General features: G+C 45.9%; 1 protein-coding gene across 1 annotated transcript in view; it reads right to left on the bottom strand.

The window, feature by feature from the left end:
• The window catches only part of LOC147665801 (activin receptor type-1C-like), a 329,593-nt gene extending 309,396 nt beyond the window's left edge, over nt 1–20,197 (bottom strand). Inside the window, exons 1-2 of the mRNA XM_086949471.1 lie at nt 20,173–20,197; nt 19,838–20,077 (exon numbers count right to left, since the gene is read on the bottom strand). Of these exons, the coding sequence (XP_086805597.1) occupies nt 19,838–20,077; nt 20,173–20,197 (265 nt within the window). The remainder of the gene's footprint in view (nt 1–19,837; nt 20,078–20,172) is intronic.
• Nucleotides 20,198–20,458: the final 261 nt, after the last annotated feature.

Below are 20,458 nucleotides of genomic sequence, written 5' to 3'. Positions count from 1 at the left end.
TGCGCAGAAGTTATCTCACTGCCTACAAGTAGATATTCTCATTTAAATATGAGACTATAGAAATCCCAAATGACAGAACAATATCAACCAAAAGATATATAATTGAACAGCATAGGACTTAACCCCTTCAGTGCTAATGACAAGGTCAACTCGTCATGGGTTTTACCTGGGCTGTGCTTATGACGAGTTGACCTTGTCATGAATAATGGGAAAATGTAAACAGCAGCACCCAGCGGGAATTGCCTGTAGCACCCAAGGTGTTTTAATGAGGAGCCCTGGGGAACTCCACTGTTCAGTGATAAGATACCTGAGGTACAACATCTCTCAAAGACCTGAAGGTTCCTATAGCTAAGAGAGAATTGAAACCAGGTGAGGGCATGGCCCGCTACTCCCACATTGTGTATTCTCTCAAAAACAATCTCCTGACTGACAATAGCAAATGCTGCACTAGGATGAAGGAGGACGATGGCAACTGATCCTCCATGATCCAGCAGCATTTTAGCCTCCTTGACAACTGCCATGAGTGCAGTTGCTGGACCGTGTTTCGGTCTAAACCCAGTCTGGGTAGGGTGCAGAATGTTGTGAGCCTCTGGAAATTCTGAGAGGTGCTTATTAACATGACTCTCCATGACTTTGCTTAGTCCAGGCAGCAGTGTAATGGACCTATAATTCCCTGGGTCGAGGATGACAGTTTTTTTTGTTGAGAAGGGCCTTTACCATCGCATGTCTCCAGGATGTAAAGACAATTCCTGTGGCTAAGGAAATATTAAAAATGCCAAGAAGGGTGACAGGATCTGATACAAAACGTTAGCTAGGACAAATGGAAGGGCAGGGTCCAGGCGAGAGCCTGACTTGAGCTTAATAAATATCATTGAGAGATTATCCAGTGTCATGTCAGGAAAGGGGCTAAGGACAGTGTTCACTACTGGCTTTCCATCACTATTAACTACAGGATTAATCTCTGGTTTAGATGGGTGAAAGGTTAGATAGATATCGTCAATGTTTCCTGGAAAAACTTTGCAATATCATACTTCAAGGCAGTAAAGGACAGGAGTTTCATGGATATTGGTAAATACAGCTGATTATTAATGAATGAATTAATTAAATAATTCATTAATTATGATTAATTTTCATATTGTGCTACTGCTACCCAAAATGCATTCTGGCACTGGAAGTCGTATAATCAAACCTCAGATCTGACTCTCTGTCTACACAATCTGATTTTTGAGAGCGAAATTTGATGAAGAGTGGATGCGTGGAGAGGATGTGTAGGCAGTAACATATACATACTTCGTAATATGGACAGGGCCTGTAATAATCAGAGCTTTATGTGTAAAAATTAGGTTTAAGTGTGGCACTTTTACACACTTGGGGCCAATGTAAGGCTTCTAAGCATGCTGTGATGAAAGTACACCGAGAAATGTTGAGTATGAGTCAGGAAGCAGAGTTCTGCACTACTTGAACATGCTGAAGAACATATAATGGAGTACCTAAATATAGTGAGTTCCCATACTCAGGATAGGAAGAAATAAGGGCCTCCACCACACTTCTATAAGAAAATATTTGAAGAAGTGGAAAGATCTTACATAGCATACGAAATATGTGCAATTAAGTAGCAGCCATGCAGCTGATTTGAGCTAAAAAATCAAGCTTATTGTTGAAGATGAAACCCACATTCTTTTGCAGAGTAGGAGGAAATTCCAATACCTCTGGCCACCAAGATGGTGACCAGACCGAAGATTGTTTACCAAACAAGAGAACCTCTATCTTGTGTTAGCTAAATTGCAGACTATTTTGACTCATCCATCTAGCAACAGCAAATAAGCATTGTCAGAATTTTGGTTGAGAAATAGAATAGTGTGGCTCTCCAAGTTGGACACGATGATTACATGCCATCCGATAAACAAACAATATTCAATCCAACATATCTGACCACAGCAGAAAAAGCAAACATGTACACATTAAACCGAGTCAGACCCGGGGTCAAACTCTGATCTACTCAGCAATGTAAAGTAAATGGTAAAGAAAGGAGAGAAATGTGGGCAAGTGGCAGTCTGGATTCTTTCGAATAAAAAGGAGCAAAGCCAGCTGAGGGGCCAAATGTCTGTGTGCTGATGTCCGTTGCTTTCAAGACGGTCTGCATCTCCAGATGCAGAGCCCAAAAGCAAATTGGTGTGACCAGTATGCAGATTCCTAGATTTAGGACTTTATTAACGGACAGAGTTCAGTCACAGAATGGGGAGGATAGGAGTGTCATTGAGGAATAGATGCAAAACCACTACTTATTAGGACATAGATCCTGCAGACCAAAGCGGGCAAAGTTCCCCTCTTGGCTACCAGGCAATAGTGAGTTATGAACGTATGGAGGGACGGCCAGATAGTCACCAGGAAAATGTTTAGGACAGGGGTTTTACATACTAAGGCAAAGGTAGAAAGTTCTGGGGTGGTAGATTGAGTATGCAGCCCTCCTGGAGACTGCTTTTTAGCCAAAGTGTAGCAGATTTAAACGCCGAGCTGATACAGAGGGTGATGTTTCTCTTTTGCACAGCCCTGGCTTTTTTTCACTCCAAAAAAACACATAACGAGGTTATCATCCACCCCTTGTTCTCTGGTATGATCTTTGTAGAAGCTCATCACTCTCTTGGGGTCCAAAGATGGAGACTTTCCTCCTCCTTCGAGGGGTAGGGCAGAGCATAGAATGTCAGCAGGGTGATGGATTGACCAACATGGATCGGAGTTAAAATATTTGGCAGAAAGGATGGACGAATCCTCAGAACCATTCTGTCTGGAAAGAAGGAGGTGTACAGGCGGTTGACACAAATAGTGTGTTTAGGAACACTGTCTTGAGGCTGAGAAGCTACAAGTAACAGCTAAAATGCAGTTTGAATGGGGAGCACATTTGAAATGTGAGGACGAATTTAAGGTCCCACTAAGACATAACGAAGAGAACGGGAGGAAACAAGTATTATAACCCTTTTAAAAATAGCAGAACAACAGGGCATTTGTAAAAAAGGGCTGAGTCAGCAACCACATAAAGGCAGAAAGGTATCCTTTAATTGTGCTCAGTGCAAGGCCTTGCTGGGCTAAGGGCAACAAGCAATAACACATCAGAGAGTTAGGCCTAAAGGGGAACCCCACCAAGCCACACATCTGTCACAAATTACAGGTGTATAAAGTTTTAGTCTAGAGAAGCATGGCTGCCAAGATTGCATCAACCACCTCCAGAGAAAGATCAAAGTTGTTTGGCGGTCACTGCTCAATTCCCATGAATGAAGGTGAAGATTGTGAAGGCCCGGGTGCAGAACCCAGCTCTGTTGCTGTGACAGAGGGGTCCTTCTGTATGGGGAGCCTGATTAGAGGAGAGATGCTCAAGATCAAGAGCTCTGGGTAACATAACTGTTCTGCCCAACATGGAGCCACTAGAATGACTTGGCTTGGTCGGTTCTGATCTTCTTGGAAAATTGGGGCATGAGTAGTATCCACGGAAAGGAATATAGGAGTCCCAAGTTCCACTTGAGGTGAGATGTGTCTCTGAGCAAGAGACACCTTGGAAACTCCGATGTGCAGAAGTGCTGACACTGCACATTCTTGTGGTGGCGAACAGATCCAGTTATGGTTCTCCCTATTCACAGAAAAAACTTATGCCATCTCAGGGGGTAAGTGCTAGTACTTGTGATACTCCTATGCTGATGCCTCAGTTTGTCCGCCCTGGCGTTCAATGATCCTGCTAGGTGGCTCAAAACCAGGAAAATTTAGTGGAGGTCAATCTACTTTCAGATGTGCATGGTCTCTTTAGACAGGGTCTGTGGCCCCATCCTGTCCTGTTTTTACAGAATCACATGGCAGTGGTGTTGTCCATGAGCACATGAACCAGCCTCCACTTGATAGATGGAATAAAGTCTTTCAGCACCAAGCGGATAGCACTCAGCTCCAGAAGGTTTATATGGAGCGAGGACTTTTCTGGAGATGAAAGACTTCTGATTTCCATGTATCCCAGTCTGCCCTCTCACCCCTGCATCAGACAAGACAAGCAGAAGCAAGCTTCCATGGCAGATCTCAAGCCCCCGTTCTCCTCAACCAACCTCCTGTGCCATCATTACAGCCACTGACATCTTTACCGCATCCTGAGCAGCCAAGCAGGTGAGCCCCTACAAATCATCTTCAAACCATCTTTAAGAGTAGAAATACCGGGAAAACACTCTTGGGAAGTGTGCTAGTTACTCTTCCCTACCTCATCATTCCCCTGCTGGGCAAGTTCTTGACTGGGAGTTAATCAATCAATCAATCAAGGTGTTTATAAAGCGCGCTACTCACCCATGAGGGTCTTAAGGCGCTGGGGGAAGGAGGGCAGCTCCCGCTCATTCGAAGAGCAAGGTCTTGAGGTTCTTCCTAAAAGTGTGCAGGTTAGGGGAGCGTGTGATGTGTGATGTTGGATGGAAGCTCGTTCCAGGTCTTGGCTACAATGTAGGAGAAGGCCCTTCCTCCAGCTCTGCTTCTGCCAGGGCGAGATCGGCGGATCGGTGGTTCCTTTTGGGTGCATGGAAGCAGACTATCTAGTTGAGGTATTTGGGTCTGGTGTTTTGGAGGGACTTGTAGGTGTGGGTGAGGAGCTTGAAAGTTATTCTTTTCTCTGCGGGGAGCCAGTGTAGGTCTTGAAGGTGTTGAGTCATGTGCTCGTGCCTTGGAGTCCCGAGGACGAGTCTGGCTGCAGCATTCTGGACGGTTTGAAACTTGTGTAGAAGGGTCCTGTTGATGTAGACGGCGTTTTCGTAGTCCAGTCTGCTGGTTATGAGTGCATGGATGACGGTATTTATATGCTTGGTGGGAATCCATTTTAAAGTCTTTCAGAGGATGTGGAGGCAGTTGAAACTGGTGGAGGCAAAGGCGTTGATCTGGCGGGTCATGGTGAGGGAGGAGTCAAGGATGATGCAGAGGTTTCGAGCATGGTCTTTTGGGGTGGGGGGACTCCCGTGGGCAGAGGGCCACCAAGTGTCGTCCCAGGCGGAGGTCGAGGGTCCCAGGATGAGGACCTCAGTTGTCTCAGAGTTGAGCCTCAGGCAGCTATCCTTCATCCAGGCCGCAACGTTCCTCATTCCTTCCTGAAAGTTGAGTTTGGTGTCCTTTGTGAGGGAGAGGATGAGTTGGGTTTCGTCGGCATATGATACTATGCTGAGCCCATGCTGTCTGATGTTTACAGCCAGGGGGGCCAGGTAGATGTTAAAGAGCGTGGGGCTGAGCAATGATCCCTGTGGTACTCTGCAGTTGTTCTCTGTGGGTTCGGAGAGGAAGGGGGGAGTCTGATCCTCTGAGTTCTGCTGGAGAGAAAAGAGCAGATCCAGTTGAGGGCGGTTCCTTGTATCCCGGCGTCGTGCAGTCTAGCTGTGAGGGTGTGGTGTGAGACAGTGTCGAAAGCCTCAGAGCAGACTAGTAGGATGAGGGCTGCGGTGTGTCCCTGGTCGAGTATCATGCGGATGTTGTTAGTGGCGGCAAGGAAGGCGGTCTCGGTGCTGTGGTTGCTGTGTAATCCGGACTGGGAGGCGTGTAGGATGGGGTTCTCCTCAATGAACGGGGTCAACTGAGCATTTACCAGTCTTTTAGTGACTTTGGCAATAAATAGGAGCCAAGAGATGGACCGGTAGTTCTCCAGGTCCGGTAGTTCTTCGTAAGTAGGGGCTTGAATTATGCCTGCTTTCAGTCCTCAGGGAAGATGCCTGATTGGATGCCTGATTGGTCAGGCCGAGTTCGGGGTCAATGGTGGTGGTGGCCCTGTGGTAGATGTGTGGTGGGCAGGGGTCCATGGGGGCTCCTGATCGGGTTTTTATCATGGTCGTGGCGATGTGTTCCACCATGGTGGGAGTCCAGGTGGTGATGGTTGGCTCTTAGTCAGCTGAAGAGGAGGGGGTGGTGAACGGTGTCTGGTCACTGAAGAAGTCGTAGAAGGCCTTGATTTTTAGATGGAAATAGGAGCTGAGGTTGTTGCAGAGTTCCTGGGATGGTGTGACCTCTGTGGCCTCGCTGGGGGGTTTGGTGAATTGCTGTATGATGTTAAAGAGTTCTTTGGCATTGGTTGCGTTGGTGTCTATTTTTATTTTATTTATTTTTATTTTTTATTTTTATTGTTTTAAAGAGCGCAAACTTGACCCATTAGGGTATCAGAGCACTTTACAGGGGATCATAGCAGTGTACAATAGGCAAGGAATCACATTAAGGGTAAAGGACACGTATGTATAGTTTACATTTAAGTTACTCAAGATAAGGCCCCAGATTTCTTGATGAGGTAGCTCAGTTCTCCAAAGGGAGGTGCTAGTCGGTAGTTGGTCAGGGTCTCTGTGGTGGTAGGAGGCAGCATTTAGGAGAGGAATTTACCCATAAGGAAGGTTTTGGCCTCCTTCTTGAAATGTGCCAGAGAAGGGATTCTTCTGATGGCAGGTGGGAGAGAGTTCCATATTCTTGGAGCGGCTTCAAAGCAAGCCCGGTTAAAAGTAATTTTTTTTCCAGAACCAAGCAGGTTGGAGTAAGAGGTCTCTGGCAGACCTGGAGTTTCTGATTCCACTGGATACCACAAGTTTCTGTGCGATATAAGCAGGGGAGTTTGAGTATAAAGCCTTGTGTGTGATGCAAGCCAGTTTGAGTTGTATTCTGGCCTGGAGGGGTAGCCAGTTCAAAGCTTTCAGGTGTGGAGAAATAAGGTCCAATTTTTTTGAGCTTGTAAGAGGTCTGGCGGCAGTATAGGCAGGCTTTTAAGGGTGCCAGGGAGATGTTGGTTAAACCTGAGAGAGTAGAACAGCCATATTCCAGTCTGGAGATTACAAGCGCTTGGATTCACTTTTTTGGTTGGCAGTGTCAAGGAAGGGCTTCAGTTTCCTGAGGTAGCGCAAGTGGAATCTGGCTGATTAGGCCATCGAGTTGATGTGGTCTTGCATGTTCAAATTGCAGTCAAGGGATATTCCTAGAGATTTTGCTGAGTCCACGATGGTCGGTGGGCAATTTAAGGCTGTGATAGCCTTGATCCATATCTGCATCTCGGGATTGGTTTTTGGAGGGGAAATTAGGAGAAATTCTGTTTTCTTAGCATTGAGTTTAAGTTGCTTGGAGGTGAGCCAATAGACGGTTGATTTCAGGGCCTCATTCAGAGAGAGAATCTCCTCGAGAGAAGAGACTTTGATGTAGAGCTAAGTGTCGTCAGCATACATATGGTAGGAAATATTTGCTGTGCATAGTACTTCGGTAAGTGGTTCAAGGTAAAGGTTGAAGAGGGTAGGGGACAGGGTTGATGCTTGAGGGACTCCGACCTTGACCAGAGAGGGAGCAGATAGGTTGCCGTTGATTAGGAATCGCTGCGATCAGTTTTGGAGGAAGGATCTAAACCATTCTAGAACAGAGCCATTCAAACACATCCTGAGTTTGAGGCGTTCGATTAGTGTTTCGTGTTGACCGTGTCGAAGGCCGAGGATAGATCTAGGAGGATTAAAAGGCCCGTTTTCCCTTGGTCCAGTGCTTGGAGGTCATCGTCAACGATGTGGAGCATGGTTGTTTCAATACTGTGCCCAGGTCTGAATCCAGATTGGGAGTCGTCAAGAAGGTGGAAGTTGTTGATGTGCTGACTTAGTTGCTGTTGTACACACTTCTCCAACACTTTGGCTAAGAAGGGAATGTTGGAGATAGGTCTGAAATTGTCGGGGATGACTGGATCCAGCGACGGCTTTTTCAAAAGGGGGAGGACTTGGCCGGCTTTCAGAGAGTCAGGAATGGAACCCTGCTGGAGCGAGGCATTAATTATTACAGTCCAGTTAGGAATAATGGATTGGACGACGGCCGCTAGGCAGTTGGAGGGGAGCTGGTATCATGACCAAAAGGAAAGCCATGCCCCAGAAAAAATAAACAAAACTCAGAGTAGACTCCTCTTTGCCACCCTCGGTCCCCCCCCTTCAATAGTTTAAGCTTGACTCTATCCCAATTTACAAGCTAAGAAAAGGAGGGGCAGAGGAACACAGTCAAGAAGGCACAACAACTACCCTACAAAAGCTCACATTGTCAGACTCAAAGATGCACCAGGGTTTGTCTAGCATGATCACTAAGAGGATCCATGTCCAAGGAGTTCAATCATCAACACCAGAGCGGATTAATAAATACTTGTCAAAGGTCCCCCCTCAAACAACTTTACTAACTGACCTCACTAGGTTCAAGGTTGGTATAAAAGTCATCAACGCTCTCACATAGTGAAGGACAAGTGGGGCAGATGGATACTGTGCGAAAATCTCCTAGGTCAAATTCCTGGCCAGGGCCACAAAGGGAGTTCCAGTGCAGTGAGGAGACTCTTACATCTGACCCTTCACTAGGAACATTAAGAATTGCGCTGGAGAGAGCAGTAACGTATGGAGACAACTACTTCCCAAATCAGCCTGGCACAGACAACCAGGGACTATAACGAGAAGCTCCACCTAGTGGACAATGCCTCTGCTAGATAACAGTGATTGCACAAGTGCATAACAGTGCAACTACCTCTCTGTCCACGGCGTTGTCGCAGACAATGCCCCCAGAAACAGAATTACTAAAAAACACTCCTGAGCCAACTCCACTCACTCTCGCTCAAACGAGACTAGGAGGGAAAGCAAATCCGATCAGGAACTGGGAAATCTATTGAACCACTTTCTTGCCTCACTGGAAGCCCAAATTGATGCCCAAATTGAAGCTTTGCTGGCACAAACTCCAGCACGCAGACCTGAGCATAGAAACAGATCCAGTAGTGCAACACAATTAGGGGCACCAAGTTCCCACTTCACAAGGTCTTCCCCACCCGGCCTCCCTGTCCTCTAGCAGCATTAAACAAGACACGATGGCCAGGTCTCTTTTATGGCAATCGCAAATGATGGAGCCTCAGATTGACTTAATTCTATCTATTGCCTCAAGTTTAGTGGACCCGGGACTCAGACTAACCACTCTGGAAAATTCTTTTGGGCAGGCAGGAGCCGACGGACCCTGCTCGTGTACCTCATTGATCGATAAACTAAACTCCCTCCCTGACTTACTATGGACACCAGTGGATAGCATCAAGAAAGCGACCCCTGGCCCCAGGGAAACAGACAGCCGCATTGCAGCTGATTAGAACCACCACAGCTAAGTAGTGGATTCCAACAACAAACCTTAACAGGCTGTTCCAACATCGGCTCCATCAGGGGTTGAGCAGGAGCCACATTGCTCAAAAAACAGCCCACTTGCACCTCTAGCATCACAGAGGACTCGCTCTCCCCTGTTCTGACTGAAGGGAGTGGAGCATATAAAGCATTAGCAGTTCTGACCTCCTTAAATGGTCCTGAATACAAACCAACAATAATAGACCAAGGGTACAATACGGCTCGGGAAACAACATTCAGTACCTAGGCATCAGGGGCCATATTAACGCCCAAACCTGTCCACATGTCAACAATGGTACACGAGAAGATCCAGGGAGACACATGTACCCTGCATCACGCAGCAGAAACAAAGGACAACAATGCTCCCCACGATATGGTAGGGGAGTGACTGCAAACTGAAATCTCTCCCAAGTGCTCAAATGAAATCACAGGGGCAACATACGGGGTCCATGGGGCACTGTGGCAAATGCCAAATGGGCAGGTGCCTTGGGCTCCAACACCAATAAGTGGACCGAGGGCAGAAATGGCTGAAACTAGGATTAATACAATCTTTAGTCTCACTGACCCAGTTAACAAACCATCCTTCATTAATGGCCCCCTGGGTCTTGAAGGTAACAGCCTAAATCTCTATCACCCTCATGCCCCCTCACCCAGTGACCCAGTTAAAAGGAGCATACAACATGAGCCGAAAGGTAACACAGAGCACCTCCACTTAATCAGTTTTCCTACCCCACACCCAACGAGAGCAGAATGTATGACAACCAGCCACAATCAACATCAAGACTCTCTGTCCTATAATTGGAGGTAAAGAGGACGATAATCAGCTGTAATCAACAACAAGACCAATTGTCAAGCTACTGGGGACTAAGTGCTCCAACAAGCAAGTCCTTATCAGACCACTTAAGCCACCTCCGAGGTGCACACAGACTGCCTTTCTTCCAACACCAACAGGCATTGAAGCCCCTTATCCTCTGATCAGCGGAAGGCACACACACAGACACCATAGACTACTATGAGTTTGGCCAAACTAATCACTGTAAAGTTCAACTCAGATTCCAGAAAAAGGAACCTCGGATGCCACAATAACCACATGGCAAAGAGCTGACCTCAGAGAAGCTATTCTGAGGGAATCAAGGACCTTCGAGGAGTGGGATGTTGAGCATTTGAAACTTTTATCCATCAAAATATCCCCATGTCTTAGTGCCACTGGAGCCCACTTGGCTGCAAAAAAGCATCCTAAGAGGGGCGTAGGGTTGCCACACACAATAGGCACCCAAGTGCTTCTAAAGCAGCAAACTCATTAGAAGTATCAGGTGCACACAGCCGAAGAAATGTTAGATAAAAGAAAAGAAGCAGTGACAATGATGGGTGGGATCAGTAGGGGAACTTCCACAGTATCCCCAAGAGGATTATTCCTAGCCAACAAGATCCAGGCCTTCCTCCACCCCTGATGTCCGCGACGGAACCCAAGACCATAATCACGTTGTGGAACGTGGCAGGCCTGAGGTCGAATCTGACAAGCAAAGCAGCAGTGGCTTTCCTGAATAAAAGCGATATCATTTGCTTACAGGAAACCTGGGCGCTCACTCAAAGAATTCTACAGGGCTTTTACGAGTTCTTTCGGTCAGCAAATCGCACCAACTTAGTAGGCCGACCCTCTGGAGGTCTCTCAATCTTCATTAAGCAGACCAGCAACATCTGAGTCGTGCCCCTCAACCAATATTCTCAAGCTTTCCAAGCGCAACAATCTCAGGGTTTACATTTCTGCATAAAATGACTCCCTGCTGCTGATAAACTGCTACTATAATGTGCAGAAGGCATCAAAACAGAGAACAACTGATGACCTCTTCAGATGCCTTTAAGCCATTCTTCTGGACCACGCCTAACAAGAAGTCATGCTTATAGGTGACTTCAACACCAGGGACTTGGGAAATGCCAGCATCTTCTCCCGTAAAACTAAGGAATGGGAAAAAATAAACGATCTGCTGAAAACCTTCAAATTAATCTCTGCAGAACATGCTCTTGAGTCTCAAGCTCCCTACCTTCAGTTCCCATCCCCCACTTGCAAACAATTGACAACTCCTTTCTGTTTGAATCTCTAGCGAACTATCTCAGCAACTTTGAGATTCTCAGCAGCGGCGAAAGTGATCATAATCCCCTGACTTTACCCTTGAACCTAGAATCTCCCACATCACCCAAATACTGAGCAGCTGGCTCCTTTACATGGGTTGAAGCAACAAAACTAGTCAGGCAGATGAAATGGAGGCCTGCAGACACCTCAATGGTTTTTAAGTGGCTTCGCAAGGTAACTAAGGTTTAAACAAACAGCATTCAGGGTGTCGCGCAAAACAGATTGAGCAGACTGACCTCTGAGCTTATGAATTCTCTACAAGCTACTGGGGGCTGCAAGAATCCACCAATAGAAACAGGGAAGGAGCAGACCAACCAACAGTGCAGCAAGGTTATTATCACTTCACAAAGAATATTAAGACGGTCCTTGCACATCCACAAATGCACTTCTACCATCAAAACTGCGATGGCCATCAGTAAACTGCACAAAGAACATAAAAACCAGTGTGTGGGAAATAAAGATAGCCTTAGAAGAAAAGGAATGATGAAAGATGCACCAAATGCTTCAGCAAAGAAGCCTCGCCCACTTCTCTAATTACATTAACAATTTAAAAGCTTCAAATTCAACTAGGGAAATTGGAGACCAGGAAAGAGCCTGGGTGATTCATATCACAGAGCTGTACACTAGTAATCCAACTGCATCCGGCTACATGGATGAGCAGGGGGCCAATAACGAGTCCACTCGGAACCAGCAGGTTTTAACCACGCCGGCCCAGGTTTGCAAAATCATCAAGGCACTGAAAAATGGTCCCAACAGCCTTCCTGCTAGGTACAGTAAATACCACTACCGCCGAATAACGTGAAGCCTATGCAACACGGGCAGAACAACATACGCATCTGAACAACACATTCCATTTACAACTCAGGTCACTGCAACAACATATGTAAGGTAAAGCAGTGTTGGATTCCAACACTTTCCCTACTGTCGCGGGCACTTGAGTTGAATGGCAAAAGTTTACTATTCCAAAGTCCAGTGCCCCTCTAAGGCAAGTTGTTGTAACAACTTGCGTTGCAAATGGAACGCGTGGTTCAGACGCATTTGTTAATCCACCCGTATTGTTAAGGAACGCATGGGAAAGGAAAGCGTGGTTGTGTCATACAACCTGCATGCTAGAGTCTTCAAATGTACTCTTGAGGAATGGGCAAGGGTTCTAATACTATTAAACCAAGCTTTCCTCTCTGCCCATGTCCCAGATACTTGGAGGGGCTCCATCGTGTGACCTACATTCAAGAAATGAGATCAAACAAATCCATCTATCTAACGTCTGATAGCCTTGTTGGATTTAGAAGCTAAAGTATACACCAGTCTGTTACTTAAACATCTAGAGGCCTGGGTTATGGACAACGATGTTCTTCCATTTTTTAAGAAACGCTTTTGAGCAGCAGCATCAATCATTGATAACAACACCACACTTGCTGTCCTAAGTCACCAAGCAGCCCAAAGAAAAGAGCTACCACTTCTCTGCTGTTTTATCGATGACAGAGCTGCCTTTGACAAGGTCGATCATCCCACACCCTAAAGGAAATCAACCATGTGGGGTATTCCCCTCAAATCTCCAAGGGGCATAGTCTCTCTTTACTTAGAAGCATGAGTGCGCATGTGTAAAGGGCCATACACTGTCACCTCCAAAATTCCTATCCAAGGTGGAATGAAGCAAGGCTGAGTTCTCAGTCCACTGCTCTTCAATCTATCTATATAGCAGATCTGGACAGAGCCTTGGCAAACAGCGGTCTGTCCCATGCACGACAAGGCCAGTCGACTCTACACATCCTCCACTATGCAGCGATATGGTAATAATGGACCACACCAAAGTGGGCATACAGCGAGCAGCGAGTAGCCCTTGAAAACTTAATGAAAATGATCTATCTCACAATCAAACAGGACAATACCAAAGTCGTGGTGTTCTGCCGCCACAAGAAACGACTTTCCTGGCATGTGGGGGCCATGACCATTAAAACAGCATCGAAAAACAACTAGTTGGGGGCTTGGTTTTCGGAGACCTCCACTTAAGCTCACTAAAAAAGAAAGCAGCAGCCATTACATACGGGCTCGCCTGCTTCAGTAAGAAATGAAATGAGTTTATGTTGCTCCATTCTTAAAAGTCATAAAAGCTTGCCTCCTCCCAGCACTACACTATGGGTACCAGGCTTTTCTTTGGGCCTGTGCTCTGAGTCTAGAACTAGTCTTTTTTTGCTAGTTAGACCGAGACCACTATCCTCACCACTGCACTTTAATCCTTTTTGCCACTGGGGTTACGTCTCTGTTTGTAGATAATGACAAGATCATTAGTTTGCCCACATGCATCAGACACTTTTTCTTTACAGTTTTAGAAGGCTGAAACTATGGGGAAAAATTATTCGGCCATAGCACCTACTGTCCAAAGCAACTTCTTGTACATGATGCATTACATTTAACACTGGACCAAATCCGTAAAATCGTTCTGCCACACAAATAACTGATAAGAAGTCCCCTATTAATATACACTTTAGCACAAATGCAATCTCTCACCAAAAGATTTGCACATGTTTTGTCGATAAGAAATGTATGGTTGCAAGTTAGCTGTTTTAGATTGCCATCTGTATTAATGCTGTTGTTAAACTAATGTTAATTTACCTGCTCAGCAAAAGGCACACTGCAGTTTCAATAGATTCCCTTCATCATATCCTTCTTTTCTGGAGTGAGCTACTGGATCAGAATTACTGTGCTTTTTAAAACGTATTTTAACACTGAACACATATTTATGTTACTCTGTATTGTAGTTCAGCCTATGGTCTTTTATGATATTGTGTATTTAATATGTTTCAAACGATTGTAATGATTTTAATCAATCAAACAATAAAATTAACTAAGACTCGGTTGGCCACCTCAGCAAAAAAGAGACACATTGGCCACTGATGTCATCGCTGGGTGTGGAAGGGAGAGTGATCTTCCGCTGACCCAATTGCAGTCTAAGAACCGCTATTGCAGATCCTTTGCAGCCTGTTCCAAACCCTGAACATTTTCAGAGAACTTCCTTTGATGTTAGGCCACTGAGACCTCAGATCCCACTAGAGAGCCTGCATATGCCACCTGGCATCCTCAACCAGCAGGATGCAGGAGGCCATTAGTCCCAGTAAACTCAGACTCAACCTCACTGAAATCCAGGTTAGTGGCTGAAAGGTCAGAATTCTTGCCTTATTGTCCTGGACTCTCTTTCTAAGGGGAAAGGCATGAAAATAACTCCAAAGCTGACAGTTAATTTGCTGGTCTGGTGGTGGTTGATGATTGCCTGAGGCGAGAATGCCTTCAACAGCCAGTCGCTGAGGTAGAAGAAGACTGTCACGCCTGACCTCCAAAGATGTTCTGCCATCACCACCATCCCTTTCAAGAACACTTTAGGGGCGATGGTGATATTAAAGGGGAGAACAGCAAACTGAAAATGCTCCTATCTAACCACAAACAGTAGGTAATATCTATGGTTGGCGGGACAGGTATATAGAAATAGGGGTCCTGTAGGTTCAACACTATCATCCAGTCTCCACGATCTAGGACAGACAAGCCCTGCGCACATTTCTTCTATTTTGAATTTTTCCTTCTGAAGGAAGGTGTTCAGAGGGCACAAGTCTAAACTAGATTGGAGACTTCAGTCTTTTTTGAGCATTGGGGTGTAGCAGGAATGCATCCTACTTCTGGTGCGGGCACCCTGTCAATTGCCCCTTTGACTAAAAGGGCCTGCATTTTCTGCTGCAAAACGCAAAGATGGTCCTTCGTCAGTCACTGGGGAGAAGGCAGAAGGTATGATTGTGTGGAAAGATAGAGGAGGGAAAAGCCCTTCGAAAAAATTTCCAGGACCCAACTATCTGATGTTATGGCTACCAACGTGGCAAAAATCAGCGGATCCTGCCTCCAACCGGATGACCGTGCTCCACTAAGTGCATGATAAAGGGGTTTGTGGATGGGGTTGCAGGGAGGTAGTGGACTGAGCAGCCCAATGACCTTGGCTGTGGGTGCAGATGGCATCACGGCCACGAACCTGCTGAGCATCATTCTGGGGATGGATTGGCTGGCGGTATGGGGGTATCGCTGCAGAAACTGTGAAAGGTAGGGCTGATGAGGCTAGTGAGATGGAGCAGATAAGCCCAAGGAAGGTATCTTAGCCCTGCTCTCCTTGAGCTGCTTGAGAGTGGAGTCTGCCTTGTCCCTAAACAGGGGAGTCCCATCAAATGACTTGTCCATGATGGATAACTGGACATCACCTGAAAAAACGGTGGACTAAAGCCAGGTCTGGTGGCGAATGCTAACACTGGTACCGATGGCCAGCCCGATGGAATCTGTGGTGTCCAAGCCACAAAGAATCATGAACTTGGCTGCATCCCAGCCATTCTGAATGGCTTGGGGAAGGAAAGATTGGAGATCTTCAGAGGCATCTGGGAGGAGTTGAGCCTCGAATCCCAAAGGGCATGGGAAAAGGGCCCCCGAAGTCAGCTGGCATTCACAGACCTGGGCTCCAAGCTGGTAGATGAAACTACTTGTTTGCAAAAGGTTTCAACAAGTTTGGACTCTTTGTTTGGAGGAGTAGATGGGAACGCTTTGGGATTGTTTCTACTTGCAGACACTTGACCACCAAACTCTCAGGGAAGGGGTACTGAGATAGGAGGGACAGAATCACCAGGTCCAGGGCGATTGTATCATGCAATCCGGTGGGTGTTTGGCAGGTTGGCCAGAGCAGGTTTAGTCTTTGACCCTAATAAGATGTCTGATAAGGCCTTGTTAAATGGCAGGATGGGCTCAGAAAATGTTTGCTCCAGCTGAAGAACTTTCGTCAGCACGTCAGTGTTGACCTCCAAGTTGGTGAGCTGGAGCTCAACACATTCACCCACCCTAACCATTACTATGGCATTGTAAGTAGATCCTCTGTGACTGGTCCAGGTGGTGGGAGAAGGCCTGTTGCAGAAGAAAAATTGATATCAGTAGCCTCCTGCATTTCATCATACCATTTGGGTTCATAATAGTGCTTGAGCAAACTCATCACCAGCATCATATTCATCATCCGAGTCCGTACCTAAAAGAGAATATAAGGTGTGTTGTTGTCCTTTTGACGGTGGTGGAGCAAGTGGCGCCTCAACTGCTATTGGGTGTGGTGCTGGGCAAGGTCCTACCTGCACCATTTCTGAGTCAAGCAGGACTATTGGAATGTTCTCGCCCAGCATAGATCGAATCGGTATTGGCGTCTTAGGCACCGGTGTGGACTACAGTGCTGGAGACTGTGTCAGGACTGGGGCTAGAGGCTTGAGGATAGACTCAGGAGGGTCCAAATAGCTCTGATAGGTGAATCCACTGGTGGCACTGCAAGGTGAAGGGCCTCTCAGGCCATTGGATACCAAACACACACCAGAAGGAGTTGCTAAAGCACCAAAGAGCCAAAGCTCTGCTGTGGGGTGGCTGACAGCCCCAGAAACTCGATTTGTGCCGGATCTGACTCCAAGACTGTGAACAAGATACATGGTGCTGCCCCCACACCTGCTCAGGTGAATGCAAGCAGAGATCTGGTACCACATCCTGCTTAGATTGTAGTGCTTATTTTAGCCTTACTGGTCAATTTGGATTGCGATGAAGCCCTGGACTCATGAGCAGCTTCAGCAGCTTCTGGAGTGGGAACAGGACCGGAACCAAATCTTGGACTTGAACAGCGACTTAAGTGTGGTCTTTGCATGGAGTCTTCTTATGCTTGGCGATGTAACGTTTCACCTCACAGTCTCGGATGGCCTTCTGATCCATCGAAGCGCAGTCATTGCAGGCCATGGAGTCTGTGCTTGACACCAGGCACCACAGGCACACCTGATGGAGATCTGTCACAAACATTTGCTTTCAAAGGTCCCTTCAGGGCCTAAAACTTGTCTTTTTAGGAAGAGACATTACTTGCACACTGTAGAATTTAGTAGAACATATCCAGTTCAAGTGTCTCTGAGATACTAGAGGTCCTCAGAGTCTACTATATTAACCACATGGCACCACTGTCCAGCACGCAGAGGTGCTGCTGAAATGTTTCCGGATCCAGTCTGACACCTGGGGTATATTCAAAAGGTGAGGAATATGTGGCTAAAAGATTACTTTTGTATTTTTTCACTGTACCAGAACTAGAAACACACAGTGGTGAGTTTTGCATCTAAACGCTGTCGGCATGGCACTACGGTATGTTTATTTAATACAGACGCACTAAACAGCATATTCAATATCAGTAAGAATTCAGTTTTTACATTATAAGATTTTTTTATGTTCACACGCCCTGGGGATCACACCACAATAAGAAGAGTTTTTACGTGTTATTTAGCTCTAATATCTATTCTACACGTTCACACTGTTCATATGAGCAGCTTCCATTTTCCATTACAATGAACGTGCTCAGTTGACACGTTTTACATAAACCTGTTTGGGGTACAACCTGTGTTATGAGTAAAAAAAATGTATTATGATTTATGATGTACGCCTTGTAAAGCATGCAGTTACCACTTTGGGGTATAGACGATGCACATAAGCCTTTGTTGTCTGTCTTGGGTAATTCAGTGAGATTATATGTTTAATGGAGGAGATTTCAAATGAGCAAGACCAAGTTCAATCAATCAATCAATCAGGGGTTTAGACAGCACACTACTCACCCATGAGGGGATCAAAGCGCCTGGGGGGGGGGGGGGGGGAGGGGGTTTTGGGCAGCTCTGAGGTTATTCGAAAAGCCAGGTCTGGTGGTCTTTTCTGAAGGTTTGCAGTGTATGTCTTCATCTGATGCTGGGGGGAGTTTATTCCAGGTCTTGGCCATGACATAGGAGAAGGATTTGCCTCCCATTCTGGCTCTGTAGATGCAGGGGATTTCGGATAGGGCTAGATTAGTGGAGCCAAGGTTTCTCTTGGGGGTGTGGAAGGAGATTCTTCCGTTGAGATATTGAGTTCCGGTGTTGTGGAGGGCTTTGTAGGCATGGGTGAGCTGCTTGAAGGTCACTCTTATTTTGACTGGGAGCCATTGGAAGTCTCAGATGTGGTGAGTGATGTGGTCATGCTGAGGGATGCTGAGGAGGTAATTGGATGTGGCGATCTGGATGGGCTGGAGTTTGTTGAAGGAGAGAGTTGTTGATTCCGGCATAGAGGTTGTTTCTGTAGTACAGTCTGCTGGTGATGAGTGTGTGGGTGATGGTCTTCCTGAATTCGGGGGGGGGTCCTTTTGAAGGTCTTGTGGAGTAGGCAGAGGGTGTTAAGTATGTTGAGGATACGGCGTTGAACTGTCTTTACATGGTGAGAGAGGAGTCGAGTATGATCCCGAGGCATGGTCTGTGGGAATGGGAGATTGTCCAAGGGTAGTCAGCCATCAGGTGTTGTCCCACGCAATGGGGGTGTATCCGAAGATGAGGACTTCCGTTTTCTCAGAGTTGAGCTTCAGGCAGCTGCTGCACATCCAGGATGCAACGTCCCTTGTTCCTTCTGGGAAACTGTGCCTGGTGATGTCGAGTTCCTTGGTGAGGGAGAGGATGAGCTGGGTGTAATAGGAAACTATGCTGAGTCCATGTTTTCTGATGATCGTTGCGAGGTGGACCATGTCTATATTGAAGAGCGTGGAGCTGAGGGAGGATCCTTGGGGTACTCTGCATCTGATCTCTGTGGGTTCAGAGAGGAAGGTCGGGAGTCTTATTCTTTGAGTTCTGCCAGAGAGGAAGGAGCAGATCCAGTTGAGTTAGGTTAACTCATCAATCATACATGATTAGATCATGATATTTAATGGTGTAAATATTGAGATATAAAATACTAATGGATTATGTTTGAACATTTTGTTTCTTTCATTCTGTAGCATAAATGTACCTCCTGATGAAGGACTATTATGTCCAAAAGGCATTGAGGATTTGATCAAATGAATGGATTGTCTACATTTAATTCATTATGAAGAGTCACTAATTAAGGAAATATTACAGTGAATACGAGAGAAAGAAATTCTGAATATTGTTTGATTTTGTGATTAATAAAATTGGTGAATTGATCATATTCAACCCCAAAGGAGTGCCAGGGGGACACTGTACTAGGTCTGGTCAATGCATCATTGGGACCATTCTTCATTTTCCTCTGCATTGCATGACTGACAGGGCCAAGGAAAATGAATGATGGTTGCCCTCCCCTAAATAGGATAGAATGACCGGTACTGAGACCTGGAAGACCTTTGACAGATAGACCACTTTGTCAGAGGTGTACACTTGCAGAGCTAGCAGAGTCTCTGCCAGGGTAAACCAGGAGCTTCCTCCATCTCATGATTGGGCAGAGGAGCCGCAAGTTTAATGGGTAGAAGGGCCGGCTGTTTACATCCTTCCTCCCACTTGGTCAAAATCTAAATCAGGGCCTTTGTCATTTCCACTGGTATGCTGAGGATATTCAGCTCACTTTGAATACCTAGTTGCTGTATCTCACTATCAGTGTTGTTCACAGATGAAGCATCTACTAGAAAGCTCAAACTATACAGTTGTGGTACTTGTTTACTGGTGAATTTCATGAGGAATCCCATGCAATATAATTTAACATGCATATAGAAATATTTGTATTTATATAACTTCATACATACCGGATCCAGATCCAGATGCAGACATATCACAGAAGAGCTCTTTTAGAGCTTTGCCTGTGTTGGATATGTTGTACTCGGATAGCAGCTCGTCAGAATGTTGTTGATTTGCCTTTTTGTACTTGGAGTGGCGTCCATGGCAAACACAAATCATTAGCATTGATGCTACAGATGCAACACAAATTAGCACAGTCACTACAACTGTCAGCTCAACAGGTCCCCAATGTATTGTGTTTGGAGAAGCTGCAGATTAAAAGATAATAACTGAGTTAATACAAAGCTTTAATTCTGTGCATTTTATTAATGTCTACATGCATATATAATTCTATTCGTTTTACACTTCTTGAGCTTTTCTGCATACATCGGTCCCAGAAACAATGTATGAATATGGAAGTAGGTGTAAGTGGTATAAAAACTCATGTGAGTGATGGTAAAGCAGTGAATGAGTTGTGAAGCCAAGGGCATCTTTCCACTGAGGGAAGTAGTCTGAAGGTTTTATTGGAGACGCATGTTCTTAGGTCGAGGTTAACAAAGTAAATGTTTGAATAAACAAGTCTGGGATGGCCATACAGGATGGTGATGATATGTAGTGATATTTAGTGCAAGTGCTTCAGAGTAGAAGGA

Source organism: Lissotriton vulgaris, unplaced genomic scaffold (assembly GCF_964263255.1).
Source record: "Lissotriton vulgaris unplaced genomic scaffold, aLisVul1.2 SCAFFOLD_765, whole genome shotgun sequence".
NCBI classification, from domain to species: Eukaryota; Metazoa; Chordata; class Amphibia; order Caudata; family Salamandridae; genus Lissotriton; species Lissotriton vulgaris.
Note: the sequence above shows the minus strand (reverse complement) of the source record. Positions and strands in the feature narration are given on the sequence as shown.